The following is a 20,821-nucleotide window of genomic DNA, read 5'->3' as shown; positions in this document are numbered from 1 at the left end:
AATTCCGCCTCAGACACTTATAAGCTTCATGACCCTGGACAAGTCACTTCACCCTCTGTACCTCGGTTTCCTCACCTATCAAATAAGCTGGAGAAGGAAGTGGCAAACCACTCCAGTATATTTGCCAAGAAAACCCCAGATGGGGATATACAAAGAGTTGGACACAACTCAAATGACTAAACAACAAAAATGTACCAAGACCTGTTCTAAGGGCTGGAGATAAAAAGAGGTAAAAGACAAAGAGTCACAATCTGATGGAGGAATAAGAGAGACACCTCCTTTGAGGTGTTCTACCCCTACCCCAAAATGGCTGTGAGACCCTGGGTGAGTCTCTTCTCTTTTCTCCAAGACAACTGGGTCCTTTGGTAGAGGAAGTTTCCTCATCCAGGAGTTGCCTAAACCAGTGAAATCAGAGGTGTGGCCCCTCTCTGCTAAGATCATTACTGGCCTGGATGTAAAGGACATGACCTGAGGGCAGTTACTTCACTGCTCTAGACTTCAGCCTCCTCCTCCAGCTGTAATCTGAGAGGATTGGGGGTATCTTGAGGGTCCCTCCCAAGGCTGGGACTCCAGGGAATTTTCTAAGCATCCAAGACCAGGATTCTCCCTCTCTCACCTGTGTCTCCTGTCTCTCCTGCCCTGCCCTTTCTCTGAGTGACCAGGCCTGGCAAGATGACTCTGCCTAATTCCCTGGGGGATGCATATCTTAGAATCACCAACTAGAAGGAACTTTAGAGGTTGACTTGTCCAGCACTTTACAGAAGCAGAGATGTGGGAAAGGAAAATGACTTGCCCAGGGTCACACAAATAATAAGTGGCAGCAGATTTTGAACCCAGGCCCTCTTGACTCCATATCCATCACTCTTTCTACTGCGACTGGCTTCAGCAAGTTTAGATGATCCTGGCCAAGGCTTACCACAAAGCCCAACTTCCTCTATCCAAAATATTTTGAGTCACAATCAAAGTCAGGCACTCACCCCTGTTGGCTGTTTCTTGGTGTCCAGAAGTGGAGCATTGAAGCTGGCAGACAAAGTCGGGGTGGTGAGGAGGTCTCGGAGGGGGACCCGAGCTTCCCCCAGGAACCTAGGAGGAGACAGGGAAGGGAAGGGAACACACAGAAATTAAGAGTCATCTGTACCCCCTCCTCAGGAAGCTGCTGTTCTTCCCAGGACTAACTTTCCCCCAGAAAGCCCCCGTCTACCCTCACCACCACCTAACCAGGTGGAGTGAAGGACCCAGCAAAATGCCATCTCAAGAGGTCATTCAATAAACCAGCACTTATTAATTAAGTGCTCAGTGGGAACTAGGCACTATGCTAGTCACTGATCAAAAAATGAAATCATCCTGCCCTCAAGAGGCTTACAGTCTGTGGTGGGAAATAACATGGAAACAGATGAGGAAATACACTACAGACTGGGCCTATCATGAGAGGTAGAAGGAAAACCAAGAGGGAATCCAGAAGAATCAGAGACTGCCCAGGGCAGCAGACAAGCCCCCACCCCAGGAATATTCTTTATTTCTTGTCCCCAGGCAGTTGACCCAATCATTTTCCTCAGGCAGACGTGGCCATGAGTCATTTCATTCATGAGAAAATAAAAAAGAAACTCTAGGTCTAGGGGATCTTTGCAGGCTGAGAAAAAGGAAGCACCCCCCCCCAACCACCAGCAGAAAAGAGGAGAAAAGGATTTTTCATGTTTTCTTAGCTGTATCCCAGCCACGGAAAGCTGATGGCTGTCCCACCTGAGAAGGGAAGAGTCTGGGACCTCTGATGCCGGGCGATGGCTAACCCCCGATCCAGACGGAAGTGTGGGCTGACCTCTCTCCCCTGCCACAAGCAGACTCATCTGACTTCTAATTCGGGCTACAGAAGGAATTCCCAACCCGGTCTGAGACTGAGACCTAACCCTGGCCACCAACAGGCCACTAATCCCTGACAAGGGCTGACCCTTAACCCTCAACATTGACACTAACTCATTCAGCGCTGGGTCACTCACTCTGGTCACAGACTGTCCAGTGACTCAGCCAAGGTCTTAACCCTAAACCTAGTCACTGAATGGTCACCGAGCCAACGAAAGGCTGACCCTTAATTGCCACTGCCGATCCAACTAAGAAGAGCAAAGGCAGAGATGGCTGAAGAGACAGAGAGAAAAGAGGAGAGATATCAGCTGAGCTCGATAACATAGACTTGACTCTGCTCTGATGGTTATCTTCAAACATACGAAGGACTATGACTTCAAAGAGGGGTCACGCTTGTCTTTTGGATTTCCAGAGGGAAGACCTTGGAGTCTTGGAGGCTAGAGAGATTTCAATTCAACAAAAATGGGTCTTTTCCAAAGCAACGGAAATTTCCATTCACATGACTGGTTATAGCACACAGTAGGCCTCAACATGGCAGCAAGGAGGTAGGAACAAGCCCTGACAACTGTAAGTGGCTGCAGTCCAAGGTGGAAAAGCAGAAGGAAAAGGAGCAGACAAGACCGGATCTGGCCAAACTCCATCAGGTACAGGGAAGGACGACAACAGCCGATTCCTGGACGACAGGTTTCTACAGCAGCCACTATGGCTACTTCTAGCCACTTTTGAGTCACTGATCTGGTTGGGTGTTCTGCTCCGTCGGGCTCTTTCAGGAACTTTAACCCACTGGCTCAACCAGTCTGGTCAGACGTATGACCAAAGGGAGCAGGAGAATAAAAGCAAGCAGAGCGAGCACCGAGCCTTCTCGGTTGTGGCTGATGTCTGAGCTCCTGGGGCAGAGATCCTCATCCCATACATCCCTCAGACCCAGGAAAGTGAAGGGCATACAACACTGAGTCATGACCCACTGGCACAGGGAGCAAAGGCAGCTCTCTCTCACTGGCCTGTAGACCAAGGAGAATCCCCCTGCTGGACAGCTCCTCCCCACCCCACCCACACACCCTCAGGTTGCAGGTGGTATCATTATAATACCATGTCTTAGAATGGCCACTTGCTCAGAGACAAACAGAGAGAGACAGAGACAGAGAGAGAGAGGGAGGGACAAAGAGAGACAGAAAAATACAGAGAGAGATAGACAGTGACAGAGAGAGACAGAGAGAGGAGGAAGGGAGAGGGAGAGGAAAAGAGAGAGAAGGAAAGGAAAAGAGAGAGACAGAAAAGGAGAGGAGGAGGAGAGGAAGGAACGCTAAAGGGGAGTGAAACAGGGTAATTAGTATTAAAGGAATATCTATAAGGGCGTTATTTTCCAAAATATCTGGCCCAGCATAGAACTGATTCCTACTCCAGCCTAGAGCAATAGGTAACTTACAGCCCTCAGCAGCAGGTCTGTAAGTCCCAGCTTAGGCTGGGCCAAAACACTGAAGTCTTGGGGTTTGGGGCTTTTACTGTCCTGCCTCAATAACTTCCATCTTCCTTCTCATGGTGAACCTTTTACCTCAAATGCCATTTTGTTGGAGCAGCCAGGTAGCACAGTAGAAATAGCACCAGACCTGAAGTCAAAAGGATCTGGGTTGAAATATGACCTTAGACACTTCCTAGCTGTGTGACCCTGGACAAGTCACTTAACCCCTATTGCCTAGCCCTTACCACTCTTCTGCCTTGGAATCAATAATTAGTATTGATTCTAAGACAGAAGGTATGGCTTGGTTTTATTTTTTTTAAGTTATAGACAAGATAAATAGGAAATAATTAACAGAGGGAAGACACTAGAATTAAGAGGGGTTGAAGAAGGCTTCCCATAGTCAGGGGGATCACAGCTCTTGTGCCAGTCAGATGAAGGATTGGGGCCATATTCCATTCTGGGCAAGGGAGGGAGATCAAAGCTTGAAAAAGAATGTACCATCAGCTCCTAAGGACCATCCAGTGGGGTCTAGGGAGGAGGGTGGTTCCAATACTAGCCCCTTAAGAGATGCTAAATGAATTGCACTGGAGAGATGGAGCAGTTCTGTGGTCAAAATCAAGAGAGGGCAGAAGCTGCAATCATAGAACCTGGATTCAAGACTGGTTTTGACCTCATGACTTAAGGGGAAACTTCCTAACATTTAGCGCTGTCCAGCAATGGAGGGAGCTGCTTTAGGAGGTAGTGAGTTCCCCATTAGAGGAGACTTTCAGCAAAGTCTGGATAATTTCTAAGGCCTCTTCCAACTCTAACCTAATGGTCTGCCCAGCCCAGGAAGTCTTGCTATCAGGAAAAACTGCATAACTGGGAGAAGGAGCCATCCCAATGAATTATGGGCTGTTTTGAGCCATGGTGGGTTCCCCCTCGCTGTCTGAGCAGAAGCTTTCTGGGGATGGGCAGAAGGGATTTGAAGTCTGGTACAGATGGGGCTACACGGCCTCTGTGGCCCCATCCAGCTCTGAGACCCTGGGCCTCCTAAGTACAGAGGGGAGAATTCCCGGAAGAAGGAGGGTAGGGGGGGACAATGGCCGGAAGCATGGCAGGAAGCAGCTGTCACAGTAACACAGTAAACCCCAGCCAGCCAGCCCTGACAGCCAACTGGGCCAACCTTGGGCTATCTCCAGAGCAGGGAGAGGGGCCTAAGCTGGCCCCAGGGGCAGCCGTGTATTGACTAATTGCTATTTCCTCCCATTTGTTAAGGTCTTCACTCCCAACTGAAGTGTAATTCCCCAGAAGAAACACTTCATAGGCAAGTGACTTGCCAAGGGGGGGACGTCTCTTTCCCGGAGCCTCTCAGCTTCCTATTCCTAGGACAGGGATCCATCACCCGCCCTGATTAGGGTCAGTTTATGGCCTTCCTCTTCCTCTGGCGTCTGAGTTCCTTGGGGACCCCTGAAAAGGAGGGAGCAGGATTTCCAGAAGAGACAAAGCCCCAGGGATCACGGTTGCCTCTCAGAGAACAAAACAGAAAACAATATGGAATGGAACCACGTAGTCATCAACACTTATTTGGCACTACAATTAAGCCCCTATCCTCCTCCCACCAAGCCCCTCAAGTCCTTCAGCAGACCCGATCAATGGTAGGAACCAGGATGCCCTCATTATCTAATGGGCTATACTCAAGTAGCTAGAAGCTGCTCAGTCAGTCAAGACTTATTAAAGGGGCAGCTTGGTGCCTCAGTAGATAAAGTGCCAGGCCTGGAGTTAGGAGGTCCTGGCTTCAAATCTGGTCTTAGACACTTCCCACCTGTGTGACCCTGGACAAGTCACTTAACTCCCATTACCTAGTCCTTGTGGCCCTTCTGTCTTAGAACTGATGCTAAGTCTGAAGGTGAGGGTTTTAAAATAAATAGCTGTGCCTACTGTGTACCAAGCTCTGGGGATACAAAGTCTGGAGGAGCTCACAGGGTAATGGGGGAGACAATGTGCCAGCAACAATGTACAAGCAAGCTATGAGCAGGAGATAACCAACAGAAAAAATGCTTCTGGACAAGGGCTTCTGGCAGAAAGTAGGATTTCAGCTGGGACTTGAGGGAAATCAGGAGGCAGAGATGAGGAGGAAAAGCATTCCAGGGAGGGTGGGGCAGCCAAAGAAAATGGCAGGAATCCAAGATGGAGGGTCTTGTTCAAAGAACAGCCAAGAGAGCAGTGTCACTGGATTGCAGGGTCTTGGGGGAGAAGAGACATCAAGGTTTGGGCTAGACTTTGTAGCCCAAATAGATGTTTGTATATTCCATCTTGGAGGTGACAGAGAACTCCTGGAATTTATTAAATAGGAGAGTTGTGCTTTAGGAAGCTGAGTTTGACAGAAAAGTAGAAGATGGACTGGAGGAGGGAGACACGTGTGATTAGGAGACAAAGCAGCTGGCTATTTCTCTAATCTAGGCAGGAGATGATGAGGAATTCATCACATGAGGGAATGACCATGTACCAGAGTGGTGACAGGGTCAGAAGAGAGGAGGGAGCAGAAAAGATGCTACAAAATCAGTCAATAAGCATTCATTAATCTCTAAATATGGTCCAGACCTAGTTGTTCCCCTATCCCCCATGTTGGTGAACCTATGGCATGCATGCCAGAGTATGTCAGAGGAGGCTGCTCCCTTCCCTTTCTCCACACATGCCTGAGAATATTTCTCCCATCATCTTCCCTTCTGCCTAGCAGCCCATGGGAGTGCTTCCTCCCTCCCCTGTCTGGGGTAAAGCAGGAGACTCACATGCAGTGTGAGGGTTGTAGTTTGAGTACTTTGTCTCTAAAGTCTCTAAAAGGTTCACCATCACTGTCCTAGCCCATCCTGGAAGAACATTTCCTAAGTGACAAAATCCACCAGTCATGGCACTCTGCCCACAAAGCCTTGGAAATGTGAAGCAACTCCAGGGCAAGAGAAGGCATTGAAGAAGGACTTTCCTGGGGAGAAAGGAGGTAGAGGAAGGCCAAAGCAGTTTAAACAGCATTTATGAAGCACCTGTAGGATAGGACAGTCCCTGCCCATCAGTGTTGGGAATAAAAATACAAGAGAAGAGATGACTTCTTCCCTCAAGGAGTTTCCATTCTACTAGAAGAAAACAATAGACACAAATCATAGGTCCTCAACTCTAAAGATGAAAGAGAACTCAGAGGCTGCCCAGCCAGACTTCCTCATTTGACAGATGAGGAAACTGAGGCCCAGGGCTACTAACTTGCCCAGGACCACACAACAAGAATACACAATATCCTCAAAATAAATACAAAGTTTAAGGACACAAGGAGTACTAGCAACTAGGAGAGTGAAGGAAAGCTTCATGTTTGCATATTGTTTCTCTCATTTGAATGTAAGTTCCTTGAGAGCAGGCACCATTTTTTTTAATCTATGTATCCCCAGTGTCTAGGGAAGCTGGATGGTTCAGTAGAAAGCCCCATCTAGAAGAGATCTAGCTTCAGACACAGCTGTGTGACCCTGACCCAGTCACTTAACCCATTTGCCTCAGTTTCCTTGTTTGTAAAATGGGATGGAGATGGAAATGGCAAACCACTCCAGTGTCTTTGCCAAGAAAATCCCAAATGGGGTCACAGAGAGTTGGACACAAATGAAATGATCAAACATCAAATCCTCTGTGCCTGGCACACTGTAAATGTTTAAGAGATGCTTAGCAACTGAATGACCAACTCCTGTGGGAGGTGGCATTTGAGCAGAGCTGGAGAAGGGAAGGAGAGTGAGCATTCCTGGCATGGTGGAGAGCCCAACATAGAATGTCTTCCACGGAGAACAGCTGAGACCCCAGTTATCCCGGGCTACTGAGTCTATGAGGAGAATAATATCTAATCAGTCTGGAATGAGAGGTGGAGCCAGACTGTAAAGGACTTCAGCCTAATGAAGGCTCACATTTCATAGGAACAGAGGGGCTCATCTTGTTCTGCAGAGGCGACATGCCCATGGACAGGAACTGAAGTTCAAGGTAATTCAATAGCTTGATCAATCAACATTTATTAAGTGCATACTGTGCGCCAGGCACTGTGCTACGGCTTCCTCTCTTCCACTCAACCTCACATACCTTCTTGAAGAGGGCAAGAAGATGGAAGAAAGGTCTTGAAGGAAGAGAAAGACAGCTGAGAGATGAAGTTATCCTGGATCTCGCAGAATTTTACAAGCTAGTATTTACATAGGTTTGGGAAATGTTTACATGTGTTAACATTTGATCTTCCGGAGAATTGTGGGAGGTAAGAACTTATCCCCATTTTATAGATGAGGAAACTGAGTCTGAGAGATCAAGTGACTTTTGTCACATAAGTATCCAAGGTAGGATCTGATCTCAAGTCTTCATCTTTCCACTATAATACCAAGCTGCCCATTTTGATTTATAATGTTGAAGCTAGAAAGGACCTTAGAGATAGCTAAGGTAATGAAGGGGCAGTGTGGTATAATAGACTTACGATGAGGAAGAGCCAGACTGAAACCTCACACCGGACATTTACTAGCTACATAACCCTAGGCAGATCACTTAACCCTTTCTGCCCCGGTTTCCTCATCTGTAAAATAAGAAGGTTGGAGTGGATGCTCTTCTATAATCCAGTCTGAGGCCCCCCAAATTGCTTGGCAAACTGTTGGTGCTTAATAAATGCTTGTCGATTGATTTTACAGATGGAAAACTGTGAACCAAAGTGGTAAGGGAGCTGCCCAAGGTCACACCACTAGCATGAGGTAACTAAGTTTGTACTTAGGACCAAAAGATCCTGGCTCTAACACTTGAGGGGATCTTGGAAATCTTCTAGTCCAACCCTTCAGTTTACAGATGAGGAAACTGAGGCCACCGAGGCAAAGGGAGGTACCTGCCCAAGATCCCTCAAGAAGGAAGAGTAAATAAGAAGCAGTATACTTCTCCCATCTCTTCCCCCAGAAAATAGAGATACCCAATAAAGAGTCAGGGGACCTTAGAATCTATGCTTGGAAATCACTAGACAAACCCCTTCTTATTGCAAAGAATGAACCCTCCGCCCGTGAAGGGAACTGATTTGCCCGTCATCACACAGGAGCAGAAACATGATTTGAACCCAGGCTGTCTGGCTCCAAACCCAGGGCTTTTCCTATCACACGACTCTCCCTGATGTCCATAACCTCTTCCCTCACACAGGAAAGAGAAGAAGAAAAAACCCAAAGCCTCTAGCCCTCTCATACTTTGAGAATGTGGGGCATCTCTCTCACTCCATTATGCTCTGAATACACTGGAATTTGAGGAGGAGGAGAAAGGGGTGGCAAGTTCTGGGACTGCACAAGCAGGACTTAGCATGGGATGGGGTGCGGGAGGAGATAGCTGTGGCTAAGTGATATATGACAGTATTTAATGGGCTATTAGGTAATATTTCTCCCCAAAAAAATAAAATGGAGGGGACTCAAATTACTCTGGAGGCAGGGAAAAGGTTGTATGTGGAGAGGCCACCTCCTAGTGAGGTGTTCATGCATTTAAAAAGTTGGAAGTTGTGTGGTTCAGGGCAATCTGGAGTTCAAGGGTCTGAGTTCAAATCCAGACTGTTATTTACATCCTGGGTAGTCCCAGACAGGTTACTTAGTGTCTCTGACACACAGATCTTCTGCAAAATGCAGGAGTTGGAAGAGATGACCTCCAAGGTCCCTTTTGATTCTAAATCTCTAATATCATGAAAGAAGAAATTAGAACATCTCATTTTGAAATCTACACATGATCACAGATTTAAAGCTAGAAGGGAACTCTGAATCAATCAAGCCCAAACCCCTCATTATCCAAATGAGAAAACTGGCACACAGATGAGTGACCTGCCCAGGGAGTAGAATTTGAACCCAGATCTCTCTGATTCCTGGGCCAGCTCTTTAGCCATTATGCCTATAAATTGTTTTTTGGCAGGCTAGGGTAATAATAGCACACTTCTATACTACATCAAAGTTTGGCAAAGTGTTTCTCTCATGATAACCTTATACAGAAGAAAATATAATGATCCCTAGTGAAGCTGGGCAGCCAGGTAGCACAGTGGATAGAGTGCTGAGCCTGGAGTTAGGAAGACTTATCTCCATGAGTCCAAATCTAGCCTCAGGCACTTGCTAGCTGTGTGGCCCTGGGTAAGTCACTTCACCCTGTTTGTTTCAGTTTCTTCATATGTCAAATCAGTTGGAGAAGGAAATGGCCAAACACTCCAGTGTCTTTGCCAAGAAAATCCCAGATGGGGATGTGAAGAGTTGGACATGTCTGGAACATCTGAACAACAACAAATGAGTGAAGTTGCCAGCCCTGAACTCAAGTGGCCACAAGCTTTATAACAAGCGTTTCTGCAAAAGAAGGTATTGATGAGAGCCCAGCCAGCCTTTCAGAGCTTGTCTGCTGTCCTCACCCTGACAGGAGTTCCCATATGGATCTCAGAGCATGGATGTGTGTGCTTGTTTCAATGTTCAATTCCCAGATTGTTGAGAGGGGAATAAGCCTCATCAATTAGCTGCTGAGACAAAACCGAGCCTCCCAATGAGGGGAATGCAATCTCTTTTCCCAGTTGTGCATCAGTGAGGCAGTAATAACTGATGTAAGACTCTGGGTGGGGAGGGGGAGGGAAAGAGAGACAGGCAGACAGACAGAGACAGAGAGACAGAATCAGAGAGAGGCAGAGACAAAGACAGAGACAGAGAAAGAAATAGGAAAAGAGACAGACAAATCAGAGTCAGAGATAGAGACTGAGGGACAGATAACAGAACAGAGAAAGAAACAGAAAGCCAGCAGCCTTCTGGCCCCACCCAGATCAACAGGAAGACATGACTAAATTTGGAAATGCTTTTTTCTTGACTAAAACACAATTAATAAATGTATTTGGAATGGTTAAAAAAAAAAACACCTGAATGAAGGCATGAACCCATTGCTCTGCTGTTGTTTCTGTCCAGCTCTATCAGTCCTCCCTTTGTCTTAGATAAAGCAGTATTGATTCTAAGATGGAAGGTAAATGTTGGGTTGGTATTTTTTTTAAGAGTAAGCCACATTGTGAGGTAAAAAATGAAATGGTCAATTATGGGAGAAACTGGGAAGACTTCTATGAACTGATGTAAACTGAAGCCACACTAGGTATATTTTCTTAAAGAAAGAATCATAAGGTCCAGAGATGAGAGTCCATGCCAGAGTCTGCTAGTTGCCGAGCTTGATGAGAAGCAACCTGTTTGCCCCAGGATAGCAATGGATTGACTCCAGTAGCCAGCTGATAATAACACTGCTTCTGACAGTGAACTTGAGAGAGTTTACTCTGTTACCAAAATGAATAATATGGAAATCAGATTTGAGGGATAATACATGTAAACTCCAGTGGAAGTGCTTGTCAGCTGCAGGAGGGGGGATGGGGACAACAAGAATCATGTAACTATGGACAAAATTTAAAAATTTACAATATTTTGTCTTTACAAATGTACACAGCTGGAGTCCATGTCAACTCTCAGTGTAATAGCAGATGACTCTCCTTCACTTATCTAAACTCTCAGTCTCACACTACTCAGTTCATTCCTGATATTGAAAGTCTCTTAAGAATCTTCTCAAGTACGGGAAGCAAGGCGGCTCAGTGATTCAGAGCCAGGCCCAGAGATGGGAGGTCCTGGATTCAAATCTGGCCTCAGATACTTCCTAGCTGGGTGACCCTGGGCAAGTCACTTAAACCCCTATTGCCTAGCCCTTACCACTCTTCTGCCTTAGAACCAATACATAGGATTGATTCTAAGTTCAAATCTGGCCTCAGATACTTCCCAGCTGTGTGACCCTGGACAAGTCACTTAACCCCCATTGCCCAGCCATTACCACTCTTCTGCCTTGGAACCAATACATAATATTGATTCTAAGTTCAAATCTGGCCTCAGATACTTCCTAGCTGTGGGACCTGGGTTAGTCACTTAAGCCCCTATTGCCTAGCCCTCACTGTTCTTCTACCTTAGAACCAATACACAGTATTGATTCTAAGATGCAAGGTAAGGGTAAAAAAGAACCTCCGTAAGACAGGAGTTAAATTCAGTCTTTTAGGAAAGAAGCTAAATAAGCCCTTTTCCTTTGTCCTAGCTACAGTAATCATATGAATATTCTTTCTAAAATATATCATACCTTTCAATTCCTCCCAAACTCTCTTCAGAGAATTTTCTTGATAAGGTTTCTTTAGAACATAACATTTCTGGCGTTGCTTTGAAGGAAGAAGTCTCACATCACCTTATCTCTGTCTTCTCTACAGATTCTACACAGATCTTTTTAGATCAGGATAAAACAGGCCCTTTCCTGACTCCATAGAGAAAAGCACATCATTGTAATATAGTCCTCAATTGTGCTTCCAATGGACAGCATCAGTTTCTTTCTCCAGCCCACTCTTTGGTCCCTGCACACTTAAAGAGACAAACACAGACTCTCTAGCCTCTGTGAATTGGGCATTTAAACAAGGGTTATATAAGTTTATGTACAAAAAGCATTCACTGCTTTTGCCACTCAAAAAAAATCTACAAATACAAGAAAACTATTGGCTGTTGAGCAAAAACTATGTAATGCCCCCAAGCCCTAGGCATTCAGAGTGTAATTTATCGATTTGATAATAATCCCAAGTTTAAGAAGAACACCAGAGCCTTGATGGGACATCTGGAAAGCTATTCTATTGTTCTTAGACAGTGGATAGAGCCTGGAGTCAAGAACTGAGTTTAAATCTGACCTTAGATACTTCCTAGCTGTGTTACCCTAGGCAAGTCACTTAACTGCTCTCTGCCTCAGTTTCCTCATCTGTAAAATGCTGATAATAATAGCACCAATTTCCTATGGTAGTTGTGAAGCTCAAAAGTCAAAGCATAAAAAGTGTTTTGTGAACCTTAAAGTGCCCCAAATTCTAGCTATTACTACCATTACTAACATACCTATAAATGAACATGGCTTCCACATCAAAAGAGGCATCATATCAAAATAGTGCATTAATCACTTGATATCCAGGGCTGGCACATATATCCTAAGGCAACTTGATTCTCTGATGTGTTGGTCTTGGAAGGAGGAAGACCCAAGTTGAACCTCTGATACTTACAAGCTATGTAACCCTGGGTAAGCCACTTGAGCTCTCTTGCCTCTACATTCATCTAGAAGATGGGTCACTAAATGGTGGAATCTACCTCACAGGCTTATTGCAAGGGCAAAGTGAGTTAATATAGCTGGAGCTCTTTGCAGACGTTAAAGCATTCTATAAACATTAGCTATTAGCTTCTATGACATTGAGTTACACCTTACTGGAAAATACATTAAAAAGCTTTTTCATCTCATGATAATTTACCCAAATGACATCAAATGGAATTGGGAATCAGTGAGCACAAAACCTTTTTGTTTTAAACCCTTTCTTCCATTCATAGAATCAATTCTAAGACAGAAGGGCAAGGGCTAGGCAAATGGGGTTAAGTGACTTGCCCAGGGTCACACAGCCTAGGAAGGGTCTGAGACTAGATTTGAACCCAGGACCTCCCAATTTCACACTTGGCATTCTATTTACCTGGCTGCCCCAAATGCAAAATTCTCAGTGTATGCTAAGGAAAAACATAGTCTAGGGACTATGCAGTCAAACACATCCACTGGAACTTTGCGATGCTTACAGATGTCTTGGTCTTCTTGAGACAAGACACATCAGGCATAAAGTTATTAAAGAAAAAGCACCACCAAGAGCCCGATTGGCATCTTGAAATCAAAGCTCAGTGGAAAGAATATACTTAGAGCAATTAACAGAGGCAAAAGCAGTCTTTCTTTTTTTTTAACTCTCACCTTCTCTCTCCAAATCAATACTAAGTATTAGTTCCAAAGCAGAGGAGCCATAAGGGCCAGGCAATGGGAGTCAAGTGACTTGCCCAGGGTCACACAGCTAGGAGGTATCTGAGGCCAGATTCGAACCCATCTCCAGGCTTGGCTCTCCATCCACTGAGCCACCTAGCTGCCTCTATACCAGCCTTAACTTATACTTTTAGAAGAGTAAAATGAATGTCAGATTTAGAAGAGAAAAAACGTCCCTTACAATGTTGATAAAACATCAGGCCCACCACTCCATGGGAGTAGCAACAGAAAGATTAGAGCATCAGCCCCAAAAGAAGGCGGAGGATTCCTTCGATTCTTCGGGCTTTTGACAGAAAGCTTTAAAACCTTCAGAAATACTTCTGAAGCAAAGAGAGTCATGGTGAAGGATGATGATGACCGGCACCAATCGACACACTTAATGAACATGACACAGAATGATTTCACACTTAGGAAGGACCCAGGATCCATGAGTGGACTCCAAAGGCCCTCCAGGGGTGACAGCCACAGAAACTCAACCAACGAGAGACTGACGAAGTAGCATCAAACAAAGGGATGAGTCGTGGAGCCATGTTTATGGAAACAGGGGGCTTTCTGAGAGCAGGTGCCCAGGCCAGCCATCTCCTCATTTCTCACTAGACTTCTCCATCATGCCTTGCACTCAACCCCTTCTCTTCCTCCCTCAGCTTCTTTTTCTGCATGTCTAACCCTGTTAGAATGCAAGCTCAGTGAGGGCAGGGACTGTCTTTTTTTCCTTCTTTTAAAATCCCCAGTACTTAGCACAGTACTTAGCAGAGAGGAGGCACTTAATAAGCATTTATTGACTGACTGACTGACCTGGATTGATGTAGATTAGGCAAAGAAGCAACTGAAACTCCCATATACCACTGCACCTTATAGTCACAAAACTGCAACACCTATCACATACCCAGATAGATAGACTCTAATGGCCTGGATTGTAGGATAGAAGCTAGATTGCCTTTATAAATGAATAGCTAGGTGACTCGGTGGATAGAGAGCCAGACCTGGAGATGGGAAGTCCTGAATTCAAGTGTGACCTCAGACACTTTCTAGCTGTGTGACCTTGGACAAGTCACTTAACTGATTGCTGAGCTCTTGATGCTCTTCCATTTTAGAATTGGTACTGAGATAAAAGATGAGGATTTTTTTTAACCATCAAGCACCAAAGAATGACCAGCTAGTGACCTGTATCAGGATTGTTTTATCTGAGCTTCATCAAATAGACACAAAGAATGAGAATAGCAAAAATAATCAGAGTATTAAGAAAAAGCCCTTTTCTTTATTTATTAATATCATATTTTCCCAATTACATGTAAAAGTTTTAACATTTGTTTTCTAAAATTTGAGTTCCAAATTCTCTTCCTCCCTCCCTAAAACGGAAAGTGACAAAGTCTTTTTCTCATAGCAGGTTGTACATTATCTCCATTTGACAGATGAGTAAACTGAGGCAAAATGACTTACCCAAAGTAGCATCAATAGTAAGAAACTAATCTAAGACTAGACCCCAGATCTCCTGGCTCCAATTGCAGTACTCTGTACAATGTGTGCTGTCTTCTGTCCACACCCACACATGCAGAACAGAGGCAGTAACAAAAGCAGCCCATTAAGAGACAGCATTAGCAGCTCTCACAAATCCATGCCCAGTTGGGAATGTGGAGATGTCAGAAATCGGAAAGCCAAGCTCTGTCCCTATCTGGCACTGAAAGCTAAGAGCCTCCAATAGGACCCCCCTAGAAAGGGATCTTAATCTGGTTCAACCACCCCATTAAACAGATATATAAAAAAAGAGGTTCATAGAGGGGAAGGGACTTGTCTTCATAGTGCATGACCAAAATTCAGACCTAGAAGGTACCTTTGAGATCCTCTAGTCTGAGTGACTCCTTTTCTTGATGTGAATAGTAAGAGGTCATGTTACTTATCCAAGGTCATACATACAGTGTGTAGTGACGGAGCTAGGACCAGAATGCAGCACTTCCAACTCCAAATACACACCCCTGATTCCTGTCTTCCCCATGGAATATCTCCATGTCCTGGGAGAGAGGTCAGAAGTGAGGAAGGGGAAATATCAAGGGAAATCCCCCAGAAGAAAGTGGGGCACATACTGGGGAAACTGAGGCTGGCAAAATAAGCTTCCTATCCAGTGAGACCGAAGAGTGCCTCCTCCTGCCTCTCAAATGTGTCCCACCCATTAGAGCTTTATTCCTTTTGGCTGAAAGCATTCATGGGCTGTTACAATGTTGATTCCTCTAGACAGGGACACAGTAAGCCATTATCAGCTACACTGTGGCATGAATTAGTTTGAGAGTCTTCCCAGAAGACTGGAAGAGATGGAGACAGAGAGGAAGGCAGAGAGCACCGGGAGACCTCACAGAGCATCTGGTTTGCCCCTCTCTCATGAGCTTAGGGTGGGATGCTGGGCATCCTGGTTCTCTGTTGGCATGAAAGCTCTGTGAGGGCAGGGATGATGTCTTAGCTGAACTACGTTGTGTCTCCCCCAGGACCCTGCAAAGAGTTCACATTGGGGGAGTATTGGGTGCATTTTTAGGGCTCTGGACAAATGGAGGAACACAAGGAGTCACAAAGGGGTGAGGGGCCCTAGAAGGGCACCCCAGAGGACCCATTGTGGCCTTCTTGGTAAAGAGGTGGGCGGGTTGGGGCCTGGAAAGGGAAGTGAAAAAGAGATCCAGGGATCAGAGGAAGTGGGTTTGGATCCTGCCTCTGGCAGTGCCACCCCAGTGACCCTGGACAGAGTCCCTCCCTTCTGGGCTTCCGTTTCCACATCTGTCTATTAAATGACCTCTGAGGCCCCTCCAGCAATGGCCCCAGGTGAGCCTCTGGGGGGCTGGAGAGTAAGGGCTTGTAGGCAGCTCATAAAGGGTGTTTCTCACCATTCTCATCCCCTTAATGAGAGAGAACAAGAAAGACAAGGGGGGCTTCAGGCCTTCCCTCTGAAAACAAACTCTCTGCTATTATTTACTGGCCTGTAAAGCCTGTGCCCAGACCAGAAACAAACTCTGCTCAGTCCTGTGTGGGGGAGAAAGGAGAAAGTCTGAGCCCAGAGGAGGAATGTAGAGGAAGGCTGGAAAGAAGCCAAGATGCCATGTGCCCTGGCACTCCGTGGGAGAGAGACTCTGATGGCCAGCGCAGGGCAGCTCCATGGAAGCACCGCTGCCCCGAGACTGCCATTCTGCGCCCTAAAGTCCTCCCTCCCAGCTCTGAAGCCCCTGCCTGCTGGCCCTCCAGCTTGGACATTCCAAGTTCTAGGGCCCTCCCAGCTCTGGCATTCCCTGCCCAAAGGGCCCTCCCAGCTCCGTTTCTGCCCCTAAAATCGTCCCCTTCTGCTTTTCTTCCCTCCTCTTTCCCCCGTTGCTTCCATCAAGACCTAACTCAAAGCTCTCCCTGGTGAAGCCTTTCAGCAGAACCAGTGCCGAGAGGCAGCCCACGAGGATGGACTGAAGTCTGGGGGGGTCCGCATGCTTCTGGAGCTTCCCACCCAAGCCAGGCTGACGAAGCTTCCTCATGGCCTGAAGGATAGAACTTAGACTTCTTTGCCCGCCATTCCAAGTCCGCCATGATGATCTCTCACTATAGAGGAGAGCGGAGAGCACATATACATGCATACAACCATGTCGTGTTCTATATATTTCCAGACTAGTCGGAGCAGGGCCGGACAAAGGGACCGGGAAGGCCCAGGTTAGTGACTTTGGGCCCTTCTACTCTCAGAGCCCTCTAGCTAGCATTGGAGAGTAAGGCTGAGTAAGGCTGAATGGAGCCAGAATCGAGCCCTTCCCACCATCACAAAATCTGCTCGGTCCTCCAGACGACAACCTTTCAGGCTTGAAGGCAGTTATCATGTTCATAATAATAAAATCAAATAACAGCTAGCATTACATAGGGCTGGGAGGTTTGTATTATCTCCTTCTCTCCTCACAACAACCTTGGGAGGGAGCTGCCATCATTATCCTCATTTCAGAAATGAGGAAACCAAGGCAGGCAGAGGCTAAGTGACTTGCCCAGGGTCACACAGCTAACAAGCTTCTAACGTTCCAGACTCGAGGTCCAGAGTTCTATCCGCTTGCCCCACCTGGCTGCTTCCTCTGAGTGTTCTCTTCTTCAGGCTAAGCCTCAAAAACCCGTCCTCATAGTAGAGGATCTGAAGGGTCTTCACCATCTTGGCTGCCATTTTCCAATGGTTCTGCAGAAAATTACAGACAGGCTTCTTGGACTGTAGCACCCAGAGCTGAGCCCAGCACTCCAGGTAGGGTCTGACCAGGATGGAGGACCACAGGGCCCTGCCCTCACCTCCTTCATTCTGGACACTCTGCCTCGAGTAACACAGCCTATGGCAGCATTCGCTTTCTTGCCTGCCATGTCACACCGAGATCTAGTTAGCACTACTTTCAAGCCAGCACTAACAAAAACAAACACTCTGGCAGCAACGATTCAACAAGGATTTTTTTTAAACCTCATCTTCCATCTTGGAATCAATACTGTGTCAATACTTAGAATAATCAATACTTAGAACCAATGTTCTAAGGAAGAAGAGAGGTAAGGGCTAGGCAATGGAGGTCAAGTGACTTGCCCAGGGTCACATAGCTAGGAAGTGTCTGAGGTCAGATTTTGAACCCAGAACCTCCTGTCTCTGGGCCTGACTCTCCATCCACTGAGCCACCCATCTGCCCCCCTCAACAATCCATAAGTTGGGGAATGGCTGAACAAGTTGTAGCATATAGTTGTACTGGAATACTATTGTGCCCTAAGAAATGACAGAAGGATGATTTCAGAGAAATCTGGGAAGACCTCCATGAACTGATGCAAAGTGAAATAAGCAGAATCAGGAAAACACTGTTCACAGTGACAGCAATGTTGTACAATGACCAACGGTGAAAGACTTAGCCACTCTGATCATACAATGATCCCTCCAAAGCACTCGCGGTGAGCAATGTTCTCTGCCTCCAGAGAGGACGAACGCGCTCATATTGAAGCAGATTTTCTCCACTTGGTTTTTCTTGCCTTTTTTTTGAAGCTTGGCTAATAATTTAACTATATGTATATAGTAGCAATTCACTTCATGCACAGTCCCCTTTTTTGTTCTTTATACAAATATTCCTGTTTGATGACTAGAAAGGAAATGAAAAAGATCACTTCTTCAAAAAACTGGTTTGTAAAACTGTTTACTATGCACAAGACCCTGTGGTCTGGGCTGAGAAACAAAGATTCCGTTCAAGTCACCATTTATCAAGCACTTACTATGTATCAGGGTTACAAAGACAAAATTTCAGTAGTCCTTGCCCATAAGGAGTTTTCATTTTATTAGAGGGAGAAGAGAACAATACATACTTGTTAGTTAGTCCTTTCAGTTGTTTGACTCTTTGTGACTCCATTTGGGGGGTTTCTTGGCAAAGATACTGAAGTGATTTGCCATTTCCTTCTCCAGCTTATTTGACAGATGAGGAAACTGAGGCAAACAAGATGAAATGAGTTGCCCAGGGTGACACAGCCTAGCAAGTGTCTGAGACCAGATTTGAACTCAGGTCTTCTTAACTCCAGGCCTGTAGCTCTAATCACTGTACCACCTAACTATACTATAGCATGTACAGAGATAAACAAATACCAAAATTGCAGAGTCACTTCAGGAAGGAGAGAGTAATTCCTTTGGAGTTCAGAAAAGTCTCCTGTAAGGCATGTTATCTAAACTGAGCTGGGGAAAAGTTAAGTATTCATTAAGGGGGAGGTAAGAAAATAATACTTTCCAGGCACAGGAGACAAAGGCATGGAGGTAGGAGAAAAGATGGAGAAAAACTCATAGTTCTGTTTGACTGTAATGTTCTACCCTCGGGGAGCTGACAGTCTTCTGTCTCCCAGTCCAGTGCTTTCTCTGCTGCTCTGCATGCCTCTCTGAGATCCCCAGGTCAATCCTGTTGGCCCAGATGGGCACCATCTAGCCTGGGTCCTCTCATCTCCCTTGGCACAGTACAGCTAGGCAGTCTAGTCTAGGTAGATTCAAGTCCTTTGATAAGGACTTGCTGACTTGAACACCCTTATGTTCTGAGAGTGGGGGCCCCAATTCCGGCTCTTTTCTGCTCTTTTGAGGATTGATCAAAATCACTGACCAACTGGCCAATCCCAGGATCAGAACTGGAATGGGAATGAGAGACAGGAAATGCTGGAAGGGATTGCTAAAAGAGATAGCATTTATCAGGCCTGTAGAAAGCAATCAGACAGAGGAAGTCGCTTCATATAGAATGGGGATGGTGGAACCTAAGAATAGCACTGATAATGGAGAGAGAGCTTAAGGATGGAAATGCCACTCAGACAAAAAAAGATGAGAAACAGATGAGAAAACAGAGACCTCAGGAAAAGTAAGTGTCAATAAGTACAGAAGTAAGAAAGTGTCAGAAACCAGTAAGACTCATTAGAAAGCAAAGGAATAAATAAGGAGAATCCACTGAAAACCAAGAGCAAGTATTATCTGTAATAGGGATAGACTGGACCAGGGGGGAAGCAAGGATGTCTATTTTCACCACTAGAATCCAATATTATATTAGAGATGCTAGCTACACAATACCACTACTAGGTTTGTATCCCAAAGAGATTAAAAAATGAGAAAAGACCAAACGTACAAAAATATTTATAGCTGCACTTTTTGTGGTGGGAGTTTCCCTTGATTGGGGAATGGCTGCACAAATTGTGACATATGATGGTGATGGAATACTATTGTGCTATAAGAACTGGGAAAACCTCCATGAACTGATGAGGAATGAAATAAACAGGACCAGGAGAACATTATATACAGTAACTGAAACATTGTGGGGCAATCAAATGTGATTGATTGACTTTGCTACTAAGAGCAATGCAATGATCCAGGACAATTCTGAGAGACTCATGAGAAAGATGCTGTCTATACCTAGAGAAAGAACTGTGGGAGTAGAAATTCAGAAGAAAACATGAGTTATCACTTGTTTATGTGGGTATTTGATTTGGGGTTTTGGTTTTAAAAAATGACTCTATTACAAAAATGAATAATATGGAAATAGGTTTTGAGTGATAATATATGTATAACCCAGTGAAATTGCTTGTCAACTCCAGGAGGGAGGAAGGAAGAGGAGAGGAAGACAAGAATCATTTAACCATGGGAAAATTTTTTTAAAAATAAACTTAAAAAAAAAAGAAATGCTAGCTATGCCAGGAAGAGAAGAAAAAGAAATCAAAGGAATAGGAATGGCTGACAGGAAAACAAAATTATTGCTTTTTGTAAATGATACAACGATTTATTTCGAGAACCCTAGAAAATCAATTAAAAAATAATCAAAACAATTAAAACTTTAGCAAAATCACAAGACATAAAATAAACTCATATAAATCATCATCATTTCTATATGTTAACAATAAAGCCCAGCAGGAACAGATAGAAAGGGAAATTCTATTTAAAATAACTTCAGATAATATAAAATACTTAGGAGTGTACCAGCCAAGACACACACAGAAATTATATTAATATAATCAAAAATACTTTTCACACAAAGACAGATCTAAAGAAATGGGAAAATATTAATTGTTCAAGGGTAGGTTGAGCTAATATAATAAAAATGACAGTATTACCTAAATTAATTTATGTGTTCAGTGTCATTATCAAACTACCAAAGAATTGTTTTATAGAGCTAGAAA

The 20,821-nt window shown here is 45.1% G+C and overlaps 1 protein-coding gene across 16 annotated transcripts in view; it reads right to left on the bottom strand.

Annotated features, from left to right (window-relative positions):
* DYSF (dysferlin) overlaps window positions 1-20,821 on the bottom strand; it is a 279,243-nt gene that overhangs the window by 222,336 nt on the left and 36,086 nt on the right. For all 16 annotated transcript variants that reach the window (XM_056814043.1, XM_056814044.1, XM_056814045.1 and 13 more), the window contains exon 4: window positions 978-1,083. In XM_056814043.1, coding sequence (XP_056670021.1) covers window positions 978-1,083 — 106 coding nt within the window. The remainder of the gene's footprint in view (window positions 1-977; window positions 1,084-20,821) is intronic.

The sequence above is a fragment of the Monodelphis domestica genome, chromosome 1, assembly GCF_027887165.1.
Source record: "Monodelphis domestica isolate mMonDom1 chromosome 1, mMonDom1.pri, whole genome shotgun sequence".
Taxonomy (NCBI): domain Eukaryota; kingdom Metazoa; phylum Chordata; class Mammalia; order Didelphimorphia; family Didelphidae; genus Monodelphis; species Monodelphis domestica.
Note: the sequence above shows the minus strand (reverse complement) of the source record. Positions and strands in the feature narration are given on the sequence as shown.